This window comes from Scylla paramamosain, chromosome 23 (assembly GCF_035594125.1).
Source record: "Scylla paramamosain isolate STU-SP2022 chromosome 23, ASM3559412v1, whole genome shotgun sequence".
Classification (NCBI taxonomy): domain Eukaryota; kingdom Metazoa; phylum Arthropoda; class Malacostraca; order Decapoda; family Portunidae; genus Scylla; species Scylla paramamosain.
Genome location: NC_087173.1, coordinates 16,285,341 through 16,303,396, shown reverse-complemented (window position 1 = coordinate 16,303,396; position 18,056 = coordinate 16,285,341). Strand labels below are relative to the sequence as shown.

The 18,056-nt window shown below is 42.4% G+C and overlaps 1 protein-coding gene across 16 annotated transcripts in view; it reads left to right on the top strand.

The window, feature by feature from the left end:
• The window catches only part of LOC135112281 (protein unc-13 homolog D-like), a 149,296-nt gene that overhangs the window by 114,546 nt on the left and 16,694 nt on the right, over window positions 1–18,056 (top strand). For 12 of the 16 annotated variants that reach the window (XM_064026570.1, XM_064026572.1, XM_064026579.1 and 9 more), the window contains 2 exons: window positions 6,521–6,717; window positions 6,926–7,119. In XM_064026570.1, the coding sequence (XP_063882640.1) occupies window positions 6,521–6,717; window positions 6,926–7,119 (391 nt within the window). The other 4 variants (XM_064026583.1, XM_064026584.1, XM_064026582.1 and 1 more) reach the window with 3 other exon arrangements.

The following is an 18,056-nucleotide window of genomic DNA, read 5'->3' as shown; positions in this document are numbered from 1 at the left end:
AAAGAGGTGTTATAAATGCTATGACCTACCACTGTAGAAAATTTTGTGTAAAACAAATAAATAGAATGGCAAACCCATCATGCTGGACATCCCCCTTAATTCCTCTCTCATTGTGCTCTTTAATCCTTTCATTACTAAACAGTTGTTCTATACACTCAAAACATTTTAGACACTTGTATTGCAATCTCTTAAATAATTCTGCAACCAAGAGTAGATAAATTTGATCCGTTCCTTTCCCGTGTGTTCATGAAAACACTTCAGTATCTTAAATAATGAGGCTTTAATTTGGGTTGATTGTGTGGCACAGGCACTTATTGTCCCTACACATATCACAAGAACCTCTCGACCACCTATGATTGATGATTGGTCATTTCTCTTTTACTGAAATGTGTAGTCTCCTTTGTAGTCTGTGTGGCATCAGCTGCTCCAGTATATACTCGTACACATATGCTGGTAATGCCATCAAGAGGACCATCATGCATGGCTCTCTCTTTGAAGTCAAGAGGTGCCAGGATCAAGTATCAGATGTCAGCAAAATACCAAATGATGCTTAAAAGTTGTCAGTGTGATACAGGCTTTAAATTTTTTTTATCATTTTTTTTCATTTTCTTTTGTGGTTATTTGTAAAGTTGTATTTACCTAGTTGCATTTATGTAGTTGTAATGTATGGGAGGGGAGCTATGCTTGTGCTGTCCCATCTTTGTATCTTGTGGTGTCTAACATGACCTTAAATTCATGTATCATCTCTGCACATACTACTCTCTCATCCAGTCCATTCCATACATCTATTACTCTGTGGGGAAAGCTGTTCATTTTCATATTCCTTCTGTATCTTTTTTAATCTTACTTGCATGTCTTCTTATATCTCTCATGTCCACCTTTTTAGGTCTTCTCTATCCACCACTCTTTTTCTTGACCTAAACCTTCCAAACCTTGCTTTAACACTATCTCAATCATGCTATACATGATAGAGAGGTGGCCCACAAAAGCTACTTAAGCCTTCCATCACTAGAATCTCATGCACTTTATATTTCTGCCCAGAACCATGCCATGTCTGTTCTCTATCTAGCCAAAAGCTCTTTCATTAATAGAAAGTATCAAAATCTTTCAAGATCCAACTCCCCTCGTGGCTTCTGTCATCTAGCCCAAAATATCTCCAATAACATTTTTTCTTCTTTCCCTCCTTTATTTCAGCCAGATGTCACCACTGCTATCACATCAATCTCTAAAGCAGAACTCTTCACTCAAACCTTTGCTAAAAACTCTACCTTGGATGATTCAAGCCTTGTTCCTCCCTCTCCTCCACCCTCTGACTACTTCATGCCACCTATTAAAATTCTTCACAATGATGTTTTCATTGCCCTTGTTGGCCTAAAATTCTCGGAAGGCTTATGGACTTGATGGGGTCCTTCCTATTGTTCTCCGAAACTGCACCTCCGTGCTTGCACCTTGCTTAATCAAATTCTTTTAACCGTTTGTCAACATCTACCTTTCCTTCCTGCTGGAAATTTGCCTTCATTCAGCCTGTTTCTAAAAAGGGTGACTGTTCTAATAAAGTCCTATTGCTTTAATTTCTTGCCTATCTAAAGTTTTTGAATCCATCCTCAGCAGGAAGATTCTTAAACATCTATCACTTCATAACCATCTATTTGATCACCAGTATGGCTTCTGTCAAGGCCACTCTACTGGTGATCTTCTGACTTTCCTTACTGACTCTTGGTCATCCTCTTTTAGAGATTTTGGTGAAACTTTTCCTGTTGTTTTAGACATATGAAAAGCTTTTGATAGAGTCTGGCACAAAGCTTTGATTTCTAAACTACCCTCCTACAGCTTCTATCCTCTCTATAACTTCATCTCAAGTTTCATTTCTGACCATTCTATTGCTGCTGTGGTAGATGGTCACTGTTCTAAATCTATTAACAGTGGTGTTCCTCAGGGTTCTGTTTTGTCACCCACTCTCTTCCTATTATTCATCAATGATCTTCTAAACCAGACTTCTTGTCCTATCCACTCCTACACTGATGATACCACCCTGCACTTTTCCACATCTTTTCACAGATGTCCAACCGTTCAGGAAGTAAATAGTTCACACAGGGAAGCGACAGAATGCTTGACTTCTGATCTCTCTAAAATTTCTGATTGGGGCAGAGCAAACTTGGTATTGTTCAATGCCTCAAAAACTCAATTCCTCCATCTATCAACTTGATACAACCTTTCAGACAACTACTTCTTCAATGGCACTCAACTGTCCCCTCTTCTACACTGAACATCCTTAGTCTGTCCTTTTCTTATAATCTAAACTGGAAACTTCACATCTCATCTCTAGCTAAAACAGCTTCTATGAAGCTAGGCTTTCTGAGACGTCTCTCCCAGTTTTTCTCACGCTCCCAGCTGCTAACTCTGTACAAGGGCCTTATCCATCCATGTATGGAGTATGCTTCACATGTCTGGGGAGGCTTCACTCATACCACTCTTAGACAGGGTGGAAAGTTTTTTTGTCTCATCAACTCCTGTTCTCTGACTGTCTTCAGCCTTTTTCTTATGACTGCAATGTTGCATCTCTAGCTATCTTTCCACTATTTTCATGCTAATTGCTCTTCTGATCTTGCTAACTGCATACCTCCTCTCCTCCTGTGGCCTCACTGCACAAGACTTTCTTCTTTCTCTCCCCTATTCTGTCCACCTCTCTAATGCAAGAGTTAAACAGTATTCTCAGTCATTCATCCCTTTCTCTGATAAACTCCTGCCTGCTTTTGTATTTCCAACTTCCTATAACTTGAACTCCTTCTAGAGGGAGGTTTCAAGACACTGACTGTCTTCAGCCTCTCTCTCACCGCCGCAATGTTGCACATCTAGCTGTCTTCTACCGCTATTTTCATGCTAACTGCTCTTCTGATCTTGCTAACTGCATGCCTCCCGTCCTTCCGCGGCCTCGCTGCACAAGACTTTCTTCTTTCTCTCACCCCTATTCTGTCCACCTCTCTAATGCAAGAGTTAACCAGTATTCTCAATCATTCATCCCTTTCTCTGGTAAACTCTGGAACTCCCTGCCTGCTTCTGTATTTCCACCTTCCTATGACTTGAATTCCTTCAAGAGGGAGGTTTCAAGACACTTATTCATCAATTTTTGACCACTGCTTTGACCCTTTTATGGGACTGGCATTTCAGTGGGCATTTTTTTTATTAGATTTTTGTTGCCCTTGGCCAGTGTCCTTCCTACATAAAAAAAAAAAACTTATCCTTCAATTTTTGACTACTGCTTCAGACTCTATTCAGGGACTGGCAATTAGAGACGTCGCAGTGAGGCTGGTAGATACCTATCAGCGCCAGCATTTTTAATTGTCTCCGATTTCGTGGGGCAAAGGGGTGACTTAGCTAAATTTGAAATCGATGTGCAGGAAAAGTACAGCATGAATTGCTGCACAAGTGTATCTAAAATTAAAAACATAACCCTTAATATTAATATTCATACTTACTGGTGTATGGTAAGGCTTTGTTAATTGAATTATAAGATAAAACTAAAAATAGGTAATGAATTTTTTTTTAAGTAAGTATAAACAGTAAAAATAAAAGGATGTTGACTTTGGCTTGTGCATTTTATCTGGGAATGTTGAAAAATATCAGATATCACTGACACGTCCTGTATATGAAAGTAATCAGTGAAATAAAAAAAGAACAGCACCGCTGGCGGACGTACGACGTACTTATCTTGATCATGATTCTTCAGTTAAAGAAAGCGCCGCGCGCCGTTAGGGAGTGTAAAGTGTAAACAATAGCCTCTCAGTTCTGCCGATACAAAGGCCTTTACTTTGCTTTACTATATCCAGAATAGGGTATAGCTCGTTCTTTCAAGAATTTTCTTAATTCCGCTGTAGTCCATGATTGTGGCGGTGATGTATCCATTGTGCAGGGTAGTCGAGTGTCTGTGTTTTGGTTTGCTCGCTGCCCAAGTACCCGAGGATAGTGATCGTACCGCAAAAATAAAGTCTCTGATACAAAATTATATTTTCTTTACATTAAATGGATTTGCCTGTTGTTTAGTACATGAAAATGCAAGTATATATTAGTATACTTCCATTGAGGTCAGTAGAAAATTACAGATTGCCTGCCTTGATACACTTATAGGCTCTTTTAAGAATATTATCTGAAATTATGAATAGAGGCTCAAACAATGTCATGTGCTGTCAGTTATCACGAAATTAATTGACTTAAAATTCAGACACATTACTGTGCAACGATACACCTTTGTAAGCTTGTAAAACCTCGCCCCAAAAAGTATTTATTTTCCGGCGAGAATTAAAAATTCTGGCGCTATCTGGTATCAAAACGCTCACTGCGACGTCTCTAATTCAGTGGGCTTTTTTTTTTTTTATTTATGTTTTTTTGTTGCCCTTGGCCATTGTCCTTCCTACATAAAAAAAAATCATGATTCTATAAATTACTATTAAGTCTCATCTTTTCCTTCTGTTCCAGCATTGTTAATTCCAGTTTTGATGGCTTTTTCTCATACATTTCTGACAAGCTTGGATCCAATTTTTTCATTGCTCTTTGAATCCTTTCAAGTTTCCTGATGCTTCTTTTTGTGCTTGGTGACAACATTGCTACTGCATATTCCAATCTTGGCCTTATCAGAGAGATGATCAGTTTCTTTACCATTTCTTCATCCTTGTGAGTAAATGCCCACTTACATCCTATTTTTCAATAGGATGTAAGTCTCTCCAACAATTTTATTTGCAGCTTCTCAGGTGTCATGTTGTCTGATATGAATACTCCCAGATCTCTTTCTGATTTTGATTGCATTATGATCTCTCCTCCAAGTTTATGTTGCCTTGAAATCCTCTGCTTGCTCTTTCCAAACTCCATTACACTGCATTTCTTGATATTGAACTCCATTTCCCATTTGCAGGTCCATTCCCAAACTTTATCAAGGTCTTGCTGCAACATTTCACAGTCACCCTTGTTACTCACTCTTATTAATAGTTTAGCTTTGTCAGCAAAGAGACTTGTATAACTATTAATTCCTTCATCTATGCTATTAATATATACTGCAAACATAAATGGGGCTAATACTGGTCCCTGTGGGACTCCACTGATAACTTCCTTCCAGGGAGAACACTTGTCTCTAATTATCACTCTCATTTCCCTGTCTTTCAGAAACTCACTCATCCAATCCAGCAGCTTTCTTTGCACTCCTCTTATGATATCTAGTTTCCTTAGCAGTCTTTTGTGTGTCACTTTATCAAAAACCTTCTTTAAATTGAGGAATACACAGCCCATCCATCCCTTTTTTGAATTATATCTATTATTCTAGAGTAGAAATATATCAGATTTGTGGTATATGATTTATTTTTTCTAAATCTAAATTGTCTTGTGGTCAGTGTGCTGTTCACTTCCAGGTGTTTAGTCCATCTGTCTTTAATAACTTTTCACAAATCTTGGCCACCACACTTGTTAGGGATACTGGGTCTTCTTTGTCACCTTTATACATATATATTGGTACAATATTTGCTTTTTTCTGGTCTCTTGGGACTTTTCTTCCTTTAGTAAACTCTTTATAATGCTATGTATTTTATCTGCCAGCTCCTTGCTACATTCTTTTAATATTCAGTTTGCAATTCTGTCTGGTCCATGTGACTTCCTCATGTCCAACTCTCCCATTAACTTTTTAATTTTACAGACTGTGACCTCTATATCCCCCCATAGGAACTGATCTTTCTTGCTCCTGTCCTTTCTCATCCAAGTCACTCTCCCTTTTAAAGACTGCTTGGAAGTGCACATACATAATCTCAGCCATTTTCAAATCGCCCTCATACTCCAGTTCATCTCTGCATAATTTATTTATTTCTTATTTATTTTCCAATTTGCCATTCACATATCTATTGAAGAGTTTTGGTTGATTTTTACAATTGTCAGTTATGTTCTTTTGTTCTTCCCTATATATTTCCATATATTAATTTCTTACACTTGTATATTCCAACCACCTCTTCAGATGTCTCCTTCTCCTCCATCTCTTCCATGCTCTGTCTCTTCTATCCTTTGCCACATCACACCTCCTGTTTAAATACTCTTTAATTTTGGTCTCTTGTTTTAATTTGGTACATGTTGTTGCACTCCCAGTTTATAGATTTCCAACAGGAGCTTCCACTTGTGCTCTACACCCATTTCTGATATGAAAAGTTGCTTCATTCTGTCTATATGAAATATTTTCTGAGTTCTTCAAAGTCTGTTTTGCTATAAACTAATCTCCCTTCCTTGTGCTCTTGTTTTTTAAAAATGATACATCTTTCAGTTCCACTTCAATCAGAATGTGGTCACTCTTGCCAGTAGGGTGATTGCATGTAACTTCTGTGACTATCTTGGGCTCCTTGGTGAAGATTAGGTCAAGTTGGGATGGTTGACCATTATTGCTTTATCTGGTGTTTTACTGAACCCAGTGTCATTGTGTTCTCCATAATCATGTGTACATCAGTAAAGCTCAATTTTTTTGCTGCATTCTTCATCACATTCCTTTTTTCCTCAGGCATTTTTCATGAGAAGTGGGAAATTGGTCATAGAAGTTATTATGGCTAGGAATATAGTTGGGACCTCCAGGAAACTGCCAGACACTCAGGTGACAGTGAAGCTGGTGCCCAATGAATGGTTCCAAAGTGGCCTTATTGCCAAGACAAAGATTCACCGCAAGACTGACACCCCAGTTTTTGATGAAAAATTTGAGGTGTAAGTTAAGTTTGTGCTATTACCCTTTTGTAGGTAGATGTGTTTCATGCAGGGACTGACATTAAGATTTTTATCAAGTTTTTGAGGGGAACTTGAAGGGCAATGTCATCATTGATTAGACTTTGAACTCTGAAAAATTCAGTACCATGTGAGACTGATGATGTGTGTAAAGGGTTTATTTAGTAAGGTTTGTCCATATTTGTTTCAGTGTTGTTTGTCCAACTGATGGTGGATTGAAGACTGGCTACCTGCACTTTTTATTGAAATCCCATTACTTGCTACAGAGTCATGTCATTGGGGAGGCAGTGCTGCCCCTTGACAAAGTCCCTTCACTAGATTTCCCAGAGGCCAGTGATGTCAAAAATCAGTTCCTGAATATGAATGTGGCAAAAAATAGTGATGGTAAGTTTTTCAGGTGTGTCTGTTTATGTGGTCATTAGTTAGGCAAAATGGAATTGGGTCAAGATCTGCATGCTGCATACTGTTTTGCTCAACATGTTTGCAATCCAGGAAGTTGGGCAGTCTGAACTAGACATGATTTAATTTGTCATGAAACAAATTTTATGATCTGATTTCCTGGGGCTTCATTGGGAGAGATCTGCTTTGCTTGTGTGACATTTTCTTTTCAGTGAAGGAAGGTTGGCCAAGTAGTATATGAGAGAAAAAAAAAAAAAATTGAATGGAGAGAAGATAAATTTTTGGTGGTGCTGAGTGGATGCCAATGTTTTATGCATGGGACTTGCATTAACATATTTGAGATGGAAGTCTGGATCTATCAAATTGCAACATCTACGTACAAGTAGGTGGCTATCCACAACAGACACTTGCCAAATAAAGAAGTCATAGAAAAAGGCAAAAACATAGCAACTGTCTCTTTCATCCCCTACACCTAAACACCTGTGTAACTGCTGATTAACCTGAACGGGATCATGGCCCAGGAAGGTAAGGAGGACAGGACACGTAGCACTCACTGTCAGATAATGCCATGTATGGCCAGTTGGGGTCTGAATGAGACAGGAGGAGGGGAAGAAGAAAACTAAGGGTGGGATCAGAACATTGGCATTCACTCATTGCCATCAAAATTGATTTTTCACTGCTGAAAAAACCCCTTTTGATGGCCACTTTGTGGATGCCAATGTGGAGGTGGTCAAGGAAGACACCAGCCTGGGACATGTACTCACCAAACAAGAAGACTGAAAATCCACAGCTGCAATTTAAGCAGCAGAAGGACGTCTCCAAGAGGCAAACACTGATAAGATCAACTTTATGGGGAAACTGCAAGAATGATTCTTAACAAGATGAAGAAAATCCACACTAATGCCCCACACACAAAGGGCCACAGGTCCGTAAGTTATGGATAACCAAAATCCAGAAAAGCAATCTGAAGTTTTGTAGAATGCAAAAAAGGGAGACCCCAAACTTATGAAGTCTCGAACAAAGGATCAGTTAGGCAGGAGGGCCTGAGCCCATCGCGACACAAGCCATATTGGTAACTTGAGTGGAGAGGTAGCGATGGACAAGTATGAGCTGAGCTCCACTGGTCTCTTAAGCAAGTAGTCTCCATGGAATGGGAACAAAGAAAATGTAGAGAAGCTGCCATTTTCTGAATAACCTGACATCCTGGGTCTGCACAGTTAATAACATTGCACAAAACTTGTGCATTGTGGACACTGGAGTAGGAGTGGAGAGAGCCAGGCCAAACAAAGAGATGATCCGAAGAAGAATCAGTAAAGGCTAGAAGATACGGGTGGAGAGAAGAGACAGGACACAGAAAGTGATGACTTTACCTTGAAACCAAACCAAGATAATGAATAATGTTCATTCTTGGCCTGAAAGGAAGGGACAGGGGCCAACAAAACCTGGATGTCACTAGAAGCAAACAGTCCAGGCAGGACGATGAGACAAGGTACGTAACTGTGAAGCATGCAGGCCAGAAGCTAAGGCAACAAAAAATAAAGTCTTCTGAAAAATCAGATCCAGTGAGGAAAGCTCAGAAAACAGAGGAGAAACCAAGGAGTCCAGAACCTTAAAGAGGGATCAGAAAAGCTGAGACTGGCGGGAGCAGAACATTGAAAGAAGCTGTGGAGCTTCAGTCCAGCCAGAGGGGGGTCCAGTGAAATGCCACAGCCATAATGAAGTGGAGCCTTCAGAGCAGCGATTTGGGTACTGATAGTAGCAGTGGAGCAGCCTTTCTCATGAAACAAGAAACCAAAGAACTGAAGTACCACATCTTGAGAGGTCTTGAATATCCTTATTGCACAAGAAGGACTGGAAAGCTTTCCAGCAGGCCTGGTACTTATGAATAGAAGTCATGAAGGACCCCAAGACAGATCCATCACCACTTGTGAAGACAGTTCTGTAAATAAGCTTAAAGAGAGAAACTCCATACATGAAAGTTGAAGGAGATCCCAGAGGACTCCAGGCTTCTCCTCAACAGAGACAGATGGTTGAGGGGGGAATGGAGAAGGGCACCAGTGTAGGAGTTGCTGGCATCAAGGCTGGACTCACCAGAGGGAGGCCAACAGAAAAACTTGGCCTTGGAATGTCTGCAATTTGTGGCATACCTCTAGTAACATTGGCTGCTGGAGGAGGGAAGAGATGCAGGAAATTCCACTGGCTCCAGTGGACCAGGAAGGCATCTGGACCTCCTGCCTCTGTCACTGTCCAACAGGACACAAACAGAGGAAATTTGTCATTAGAGATGGAGGCAAACAGGTCCACCTGAGGACTGCCAAAAAGGTTCATTAGGTCTTGGAACGTGGTCTCCATCAACACTCACTCGACTGAAGTCTCTGCCTGACATGACAATGCATTGGCCCAAATGTTGTCTGAACCTGGAATATACCTGGTGGACAGGCAGAAGTTCTGGGAAAAAGAAATCTGAGATGGAAAGGAGAGGGAGAGAATGAGAAGAGCCTTGGTGATAGATGCATTGAGTTGCAACTTGGTTGTCCAGCTGGAATCTCACGCATGTGCCCCTGACCTCTGGAAACGTGGAGAAAAAGGAGTGGCACTAGAAGCTCCCTGGCAGTGATGTGAATTTGGGTCTGAGAAGGGGACCAGAGGCCCTGAGCTTAAAACCACTGCAAGACTGGAGGCCCTAGCTGCTATCTGAAGCATTGGTAGTGATGAACAACGTGAATTGTGGAGGTATCCATGGAGCGACTGAGAACAACCAATGGGGTAGTGCCCATCAATGGAGAAGCAGGAGTAGAGATCCCAGGCAATGGGGAATCAGTAGTTTCCTTCAGGGAAAGTCTCCTGAACTTCAGCTGCCTTAGAGGTATTACATCTGGTGCAAAATTGAGGGGGCCTAAGAGGCTGTCCCACAATTGCCTGATGAAAGTACAAGACTCCAGTGCCTGCTGAAGCTTCTGCAGCACATGGTTGTGTGCAGACAATCTCAGAGTCTGGGGCCTGGTGTCCCATTGCATGCTGACCCAAGTGATGGACTGGGAAGGAGACAGATGGGACTTGAAGAAGTTGACTAGGAATCCCATTTCCTGACAGGTGTGGAGGGCAATGTCCAGATCTTGCTGTGCTCAGGACTCTGAAGAAGCATGGATCATTCATTTGTCAAGGTACATGAAGGATGACACCCCTCGACTGGTAAGACATGCAGACACAACTTTGGTGAGCTTTGTGAAGACCCTAGGCATGATGTTGAGACCAAAGGGCATCACCTTGAACTGAAGAACGTGGGAGTCAACTTGAACCACCAGGAACTTGCGGAACTGAGGATGGATGGGCATGTGCCAGTACACACTCTCCAGGTTGAGGGAGACCATCCATGCATCTGGAGACAAGGTAAGCCAAACTTGCTGAAGGGAGAGCATCCAGAAGTGAAGAGTCTGAATACTTTGATTCAGCCTGCTCAGGGTGATGAAAAGCTGAGGCTTGTCAGTCTCTTTTGGGAACCATGAAGGTATGGGACAGGAAAGTGGGGTTTAATGTCTCCTCCACAACATCCTGCTCCCACAGCTTGAACAGATGTCGAACCACCCTGGAGCAGGATTGAGAACAGACAGGGCAGCAGACAGGAGGATGGTGGCCGGCTACACAGGGCCAAGAGAGACCCTTGCGGAAGACCTTGGCTGCCCAGGATCATTGAGGCCTCCTTCCACCTGGACAGGAGAGTGAGCTTGTGAGTCAGGAGTGCTAGGCTGGGGAAATGATTGGGAGGGCTGCAGAGGACCACGGGTAGGATGAATGGACTGGTGTGATGAGACCTGGGGAGTTGCAGAGTAGGAAGGAGACCTCAGTGGTCACCCCCTCCCAGTGTGAAGGGCTGAAATCCAAGGGAGGACCTGAAGAACCACCATGGGAACCCAAAGAGGAAGGAAGATGACATTGCGGAGTATGAAAACTTAATGCACATCAACTAGTGGAAGCAGGGACTCAGGAGTCAGAACCTTGACAAGCCTGAGAGGAGGAGGCAGAACTGTGGTGACGTGAACTGTCACCCGAGAAGGTGAAGCTTGCAAAAGATCTGGAGTATAATCTGCATCCAAGAGGGCTGGCAAGAGGGCATCAGCAGCCAACAAAGACTGTTGAATTGCAGGGTCCACTTCCCATAGCACAGCTTCACAACAATGGAGTCTGGCATGCAGAGCTCCTGCAACATAAGAGATGAAGGCTGGCTGCAGAGCTTGGTCAGCCACAGAAACTAATGTAGCAATGCAGTGAAAGGCAGTTGGAGTGTCCAAGGTTGAGAAGGGTGTAGACTCGAAGGACCCCCAAAACTGAAACTGTCTTTAAGATCCAAAACATGATGGAAATCTCTGAGAAAATTGACAGACTTCTTCCCATGGCCTGGTCATCTTCTGTCAGCAGAGCCTGAGGAGGAAGTGGGAAAGACAGAAATCTAGGCACTGTAGACAGTGGTGGGAAAGAAAGAAAACCTCCCACCAGAACTCACAGGTCGTCTCCATCTGTAATCACCAAGGCAGAAGCACCAGGGGCAGAAGGAGAATGGCAGGAGGAGGATCTGGAAAAAGCCATCTTGTCCCACCAGGAGATGAGAGGCTGAACCAGAGTTTCTGTATCCATATCTTCCACTGAAGACAGTGATAAAAGGTATTGGGGTCATGCAGTTGCAAGAGGTAAAGGCTGGGACGGGGGAAGGTAACTGGGCTATGAGTGCCAACTCAGTGGCCACCCTAGAAGCATAGTGTGGAGGCACTTGAGGGAAGTGAGGAGCAGGGGTCAGAGCAGAGAACCACCAGAAAATGAGACAACCCACTGGCAGGGTTGGACACCTGAAAACCCAAGAGAGACACTGCCAAACATGAAAACCATTCTCTGCCGGATAATAACCCAATGTTGAGGGACCTTCTTCCAATCCTCCCCTGCTGAGCCGAGAGAAGAACCTGGGGATGGTGAAGGAAGGGGAAAAGATGAGGAATCGCTAGGTGGAGGAGGAGAAGCTGAGACTAGAAGCATTGCCTCTGAAACTAGTTCTGAGACTGTGGGACCAGCCTCTGAGAGATGTAGAGAAGACATTTGGTGACAAGAAAGCATGGGCAGAGGTGAAGGTGAGTGGAGCCATTTGTTTCAGTGAGAAAAAGAAGGACCAAAGACTTGGCTTAAAGTCTCCAAGAGTACAGGCATGGTCACCATGTGAGCAAGAAGAAGCCTGGCATACTTTGGAACTCCAGTGTCATAGGGAGGGGAAACCAGAGACAAGACCTGGGCAATAGGAGAGATGACCTGAGAATCCTGAAAGGAAGCATGTGAGGAGGCAGCAGTAACGATGGTAGGGTGTGGACAAGAGGGAGACTGGATGCCGCAGGACCTGGAGTAGTCTGTTGATGGCAACTGGTTGCAGGGAGAAGCCAGTAGTGCCCCACTGTGAGTATCCCTGCTGGGAATGTAAGCCCCATCCTCCTCCAGCAACCGTAGAAAAGGGCTGAAAGGGATGCCTGGTAGACAAGCTGCCTAAAGGGGAGACACCAAAAGATTGAAATAAAAAAACTGAGAAGAAACATAAAAGAAAAATTTACTCAGGTCAAAATAAAATATATAAACAAAATATATTATGTCATCATAAGCTGGTGAGTCACATGCAGGGAGAAGTACCAGAAAAGTTCTGTGCATGTGTTCTGGGGTCATTGCTTTCATCCTCCTGTGACCACAAGTGGAAAGTGACATTGCCTTGAGAGCAGCATCATTCCCTACCGGTAGAGACCAGGTGGTGGGATAAGACATCACTTTGAGAGTGACATCACTCTCTTCCTCTTGACCAGATGATGGAATGGGCCCTCACTGTGAGAGTGGCATCACTGATCTTCAGAGAACTTGGTGGGACATTGCTGCAACTAAGCCAATGCCTCAGTCAGACTGAGGTTTGTGAATGTGGTGGAAAATGTCATCCTGACGTCAAAACTAAGGTGCCAAAGTGCAGAAGGCAAAATGGATACAAACAACACCATTGAGTGCAGAGAAGGTGCTGAAAAACTTACCACAGTGGCTGGGAGATGATGTCTAGATGGGGAAAGGGGAGACCAGAGAGGAGGTGTGCCAGGATTCAGGAGTCCACAAGCGGCCAAGGTAGATGGGAGATCCCACCAAGGATCTGAGCTTGGATCAGGGTTCTCAAAGGAAGCCTGATGCAGTTTGCGTCTCGAGTTGCATGCCCAGGCAACAATGGTGGGGTCCGAACCAGTAAAAACTGGAACAGGGAGGCACTGGACACACAGCAACAGCTGTCTTTAAAACACACAGCACGAAATATACACACTTGAAAATGGGGAAATCCTCCAAGAAAGTGCACCAACACTTTACATGTCACTCCCTGCAGTGGCACCCATCTAGCATCACCCAAGGATAGCACCTGCAAGACAAGTTGACAGAAGAAGAGAACAGAATGGTGGCAAATAGAAATTAATGGTGAGTGCTATGTGTCCTCTCCTCCTGACCTTCCTAGGCCATGCCCCCTTTTGGGTTAGTTGGTAGTTAGACAGGTGTTCAGGTAGGGGGAGTTGAACAGAACAGTCACTCTGTTTTTGCCTTTTTCTATGACTTTTTTTTTTTTGTGATTTTTTTACATAAGAAGGTCACTGACCATGGGAAACAAAACCAGAAGGAAAAAAATCTCACTTAGGTGCCAGGAGCAGTATGCAGGAAAGGTCATAAGTCTTTTATGAGCTGGATGCAGCTCATAAAGCTTCTGAGAGTAGTCATAAGCCTTATGAGTAATGCAGAAAGGTTTTCATCAGGTTATGAGTACTCCTAGTGTCGATGTGTTATGAGTTGTGGAGAGGACTCCTAAGAAGTTTATGAGCTATGCACAAGTGATAATGGTGGAGCAACAACAACTTGTGGCACCAGTGCTGAAACATTTCGGTTACATTTGGTTAGATTTTACTTGAAAACTTTAATTGAAAGTTTTGTAAGAATTTAATGGCTGTTACAAGGGAGTGGAGGTAGTTCACTCAAATCATACATTTGGCACACTGTTCATGCATGCATAGGCCCCCAAGTGCTGGGTAGACCCATTGAACTGACACTGGGACCAGCACAGCCTAAGGCCTCACCAAACTAAACCATACCATACATTAATTAACGAAACTATCTTATGCCAAAATAGTTTAGTTAGATTAGGTGTGACTAGGTTTGGTTTAATCTAGATTGGTTTAATTTAGTTAGTGAAATAGATTTGAGCAAAAAAGATTGGGGATTCATTGGGCTGAATGATTGGGCAGAACTGCATATCTAAACTTGTACACAGAAAATATGGTCTTGCTATCAGAATAATGTTTAAGTAAATAGTATTAAGCAATTGCATAACTGCAGGGCTGGCTCCATGCTGGTAAGGTTTACTGATACTGCTTGTCAGTACTCAGTAGACTTCTTCTTAAAACCTGTGTTCCGAGCTGAAGTGGGTAGTGTCTGCCACACATATTCTTTTCGAGGTATAATATATTGATAGATTTTCACAATAACAAAATTTCTACATTTCACTTTAAAGTGACAACAATATACCACCATATCCTTATTATCATGATAGGAGTGTTTTTAACAAAACGTTAGTGTTATTAATTGTGCAAGATATACCACATAGTGCCTACTTTATGAGTAGCTCATAAATCACTCAGCTCACAACTAGGAGTAGCCTCATGAGTTACTCTGCATAACTCAAGTCTAGCTCCTAGCTATGAGGGCAGTTTGAAAGTTATGAGTAGCTTTAAGAGGAGCTTTTATAAAGTTTTCTGCATATCACCCCAGTCCCGAAAATGATGTCAAGAGAATCATAAAAAAATTGAAGGATGTCTTGAAACCTCTCTCTCTTGAGAGTTCAAATCATAGGAAGAAGGAAATACAGAATTAAACAGGGAGTTCCAGAGTTTACCAGAGAAAGGGATGAATGATTGAGAATACTGGTTAACTCTTGCATTAGAAAGTGGACAGAATGGGGATGTAAGAAAGAAGACAGGTCATGGGAGGAAGGGAGGCATGCAGTTAGCAAGATCAGAAGAGCAGTTAGCATGAAGATAGCAAAAGATGCAAAATTGAAGCAGTGAGAAAGAGTTGAAGACAGTCAGTTAGAGAAGAATTGATAAGACGTAAAGCTTTTGACTCCATCCCCATACATGTGAAGCATACTCTATACATGGATGGATAAGGCCCCTGTACAGAGTTAGCAGTTGGAGGGAGGGGGGATGAGAAAAACTGTTGGAGATGACTCAGATGGCTAAATTCATAGATGTTTTAGCTAGAGATAGGATGTGAAATTTCCAGTTTAGATTATAAGTAAAGGACAGACCAAGTGTTCAGTGTGGAAGAGAGGGACAGTTGAGTGTCATTGAAGAAAAGGGGACAGTTGTCTGGAAGGTTGTGTTGAGTTGATAGATGGAGGAATTGAGTTTTTGTGGCATTGAACAATACTAAGTTTGCTCTGCCCAATCAGAAATTTTAGAGAGATCAGAAGTCTGGCGTTCTGTGGCTTCCCTGCATGAATCGTTTACTTCTTGAAGGGTTGGACATTCAGAAAAAGATGTGGAAAAGTGTAGGGTGGTATCATCAATGTAGGAGTGTATAGGACAAGAAGTTTGGTTTAGAAGACCATTGACGAATAATAGAAAGAGAGTGGGTGACAAGACAGAACCCTGAGGAACACCACTGTTAACAGATTTTAGAACAGTGACCATCTCCCACAGCAGCAACTTGAGATGAAGTTACAGGAAGAAGGATAGAAGGCATAGGAGGATAATTTGGAAATCAAAGCTATGTGCCAGGCTGTATGAAAAGCTTTTGATATGTCTAAGGTAACAGCAAAAGTTTCACCAAAATCTCTAAAAAAGGATGACCAAGACTCAGTAAGGAAAGACAGATCACCAGTAGAGCGGCCTTGATGGAACCAATATTGGTGATCAGATAGAAGGTTGGGAAGTGATAGGTGTTTTAAGAATCTTCCTGTTGAGGATAGATTAAAAAAATTTAGGTAAGAAATTAAAGCAATAGGACAGTAGTTTGAGGGATTAGAACAGTCACCCTTTTTAGGAACAGGCTGAATGTAGGCAAACTTCCAGCAAGAAGGAAAGGTAGATGTTGACAGACAGAGTTGAAAGAGTTTGACTAGGCAAGGTGCAAGCACGGGGCGGAGGCACAGGTTCAGAGAATAATAGAAGGGACCCCATCAGGTTCATAAGCTTTATGAGGGTTTAGGCCAGTGAGGTCATAGAAAACATCACTGCAAAGGACCTTAATGGATAGCATGAAGCATTCACAGGGAGGAACATGCACTGAATCGTCCAAGGTAAAGTTTTTTAGCAAAGGTCTGAGTGAAGAGTTCAACTTAAGAGATAGATGAGATGGCAGTGGTACCATTAGGTTGAAATAAAGGAGGGAAAAAAGAGGGAGCAAAGTTATTGGAGATGTTTTTGGCTAGGTGCCAGAAGTCGTGAGATGAGTTAGATCTTAAAAGATTTTGACACTCTACTAATGAAGGAGTTTTTGGCTAGTTGGAGAACAGACCAGGCATGATTCTGGACAGAAAGGTAAAGTGCATGAAATTCAGGTGATGGAAGCTTCAAGTACCCTTTGTGGACCCTATGTCTATCATGTATAGCATGAGAACAGGCTGTGTTAAATCAATTTTTGGAAGGTTTAGGTCAAGAAAAAGAATGAAGAATGTATGCCTCCATGCCAGACACTATCACCTTTGTAATGTGGTAAGCACACAGAGGTGGGGCTCTGACACAGAAACAGTAGTCATTCTAAGGAAATAAGCATAATACCTCCTCAGCTCCCTCCAGTTGGCAGAGGCAAAATGCCAGAGACATCTCTGCTTTAGGGGATCCTGAGGAGGAATTGGAGCAATAGGACAAGATACAGATATGAGATTGTGATCAGAGGAGTCCAGTGGAGAAGATAGGATGACAGCATAAGCAGAACGATTAGAAGTTAGAAAAAAGTCAAGAATGTTGGGTGTATCTTCAAGACGGTCAGGAATATGAGTAGGATGTTGCACCAGTTGCTCTAGGTCATGGAGGATAGCAAAATTAAAGGCTGGTTCACCAGGGATGGGAGAGGAAAACCAAAGCTGGTGATGAACTTTGAAGTCTCCAAGAATGGACATCTTTGCAAAAGGGAAGAGAGTCAGAATGTGCTCCACTGTGGAAGTTAAGTAGTCAAAGAATTTCTTTTAGTCAGAGGAGTTAGGTGAGAGGTATACAGCACAGATAAATTTAGTTTGAGAGTGACTCAGTACTCTTAGCCAGATGGTGGAAAATTCGGAAGATTCAAGAGTGTGGGCACGAGAAGAGGTTAAGTCCTTGCGCACATAGACACATCATCCAGGTTTGGAATGAAAAAGAGGATAGAGAAAGTAGGAGGGAACAGAAAAGGGGCTACTGTCAGTTGCCTCAGACAACTGTGTTTCAGTGAGGAAAAGATGAGGCTTAGTAGTGTTCTACAGATTGAAAATTAGATCTAAGACTCTGAATGTTGCAAACGTTAATGAAGAAAAATTGTGGGAGGGTGTCAAGACACTTAGGATTGATACGAGAAGAGCAGTCTGACCTGGGGACATTTGTGTACGCTCCCCAGATGGGAACTCTTAAGCTGGTGTAGGAATCCTCATGATAATTTTGAATTTTGAGTGAAGGGTGTGTGTGTAATTAGGTGCATGTAGTTTTGTGTGGAGGAAGAGAGTTGTCTTTAGAGGGCAGGCTGTGACCACCCCCTTGTATTGTGAAACATAAAGGGAAATGTTCAGTGAGGTCACAGCTTGTTTTAATGATAGGTTCATAGCACCCCCTGATCCAGTGCTTAAGACTTCACTGGGAGTAATTATCGTCTTGGCAGGTGTCTATTGTTGCGGATGGCTGCCTACTTGT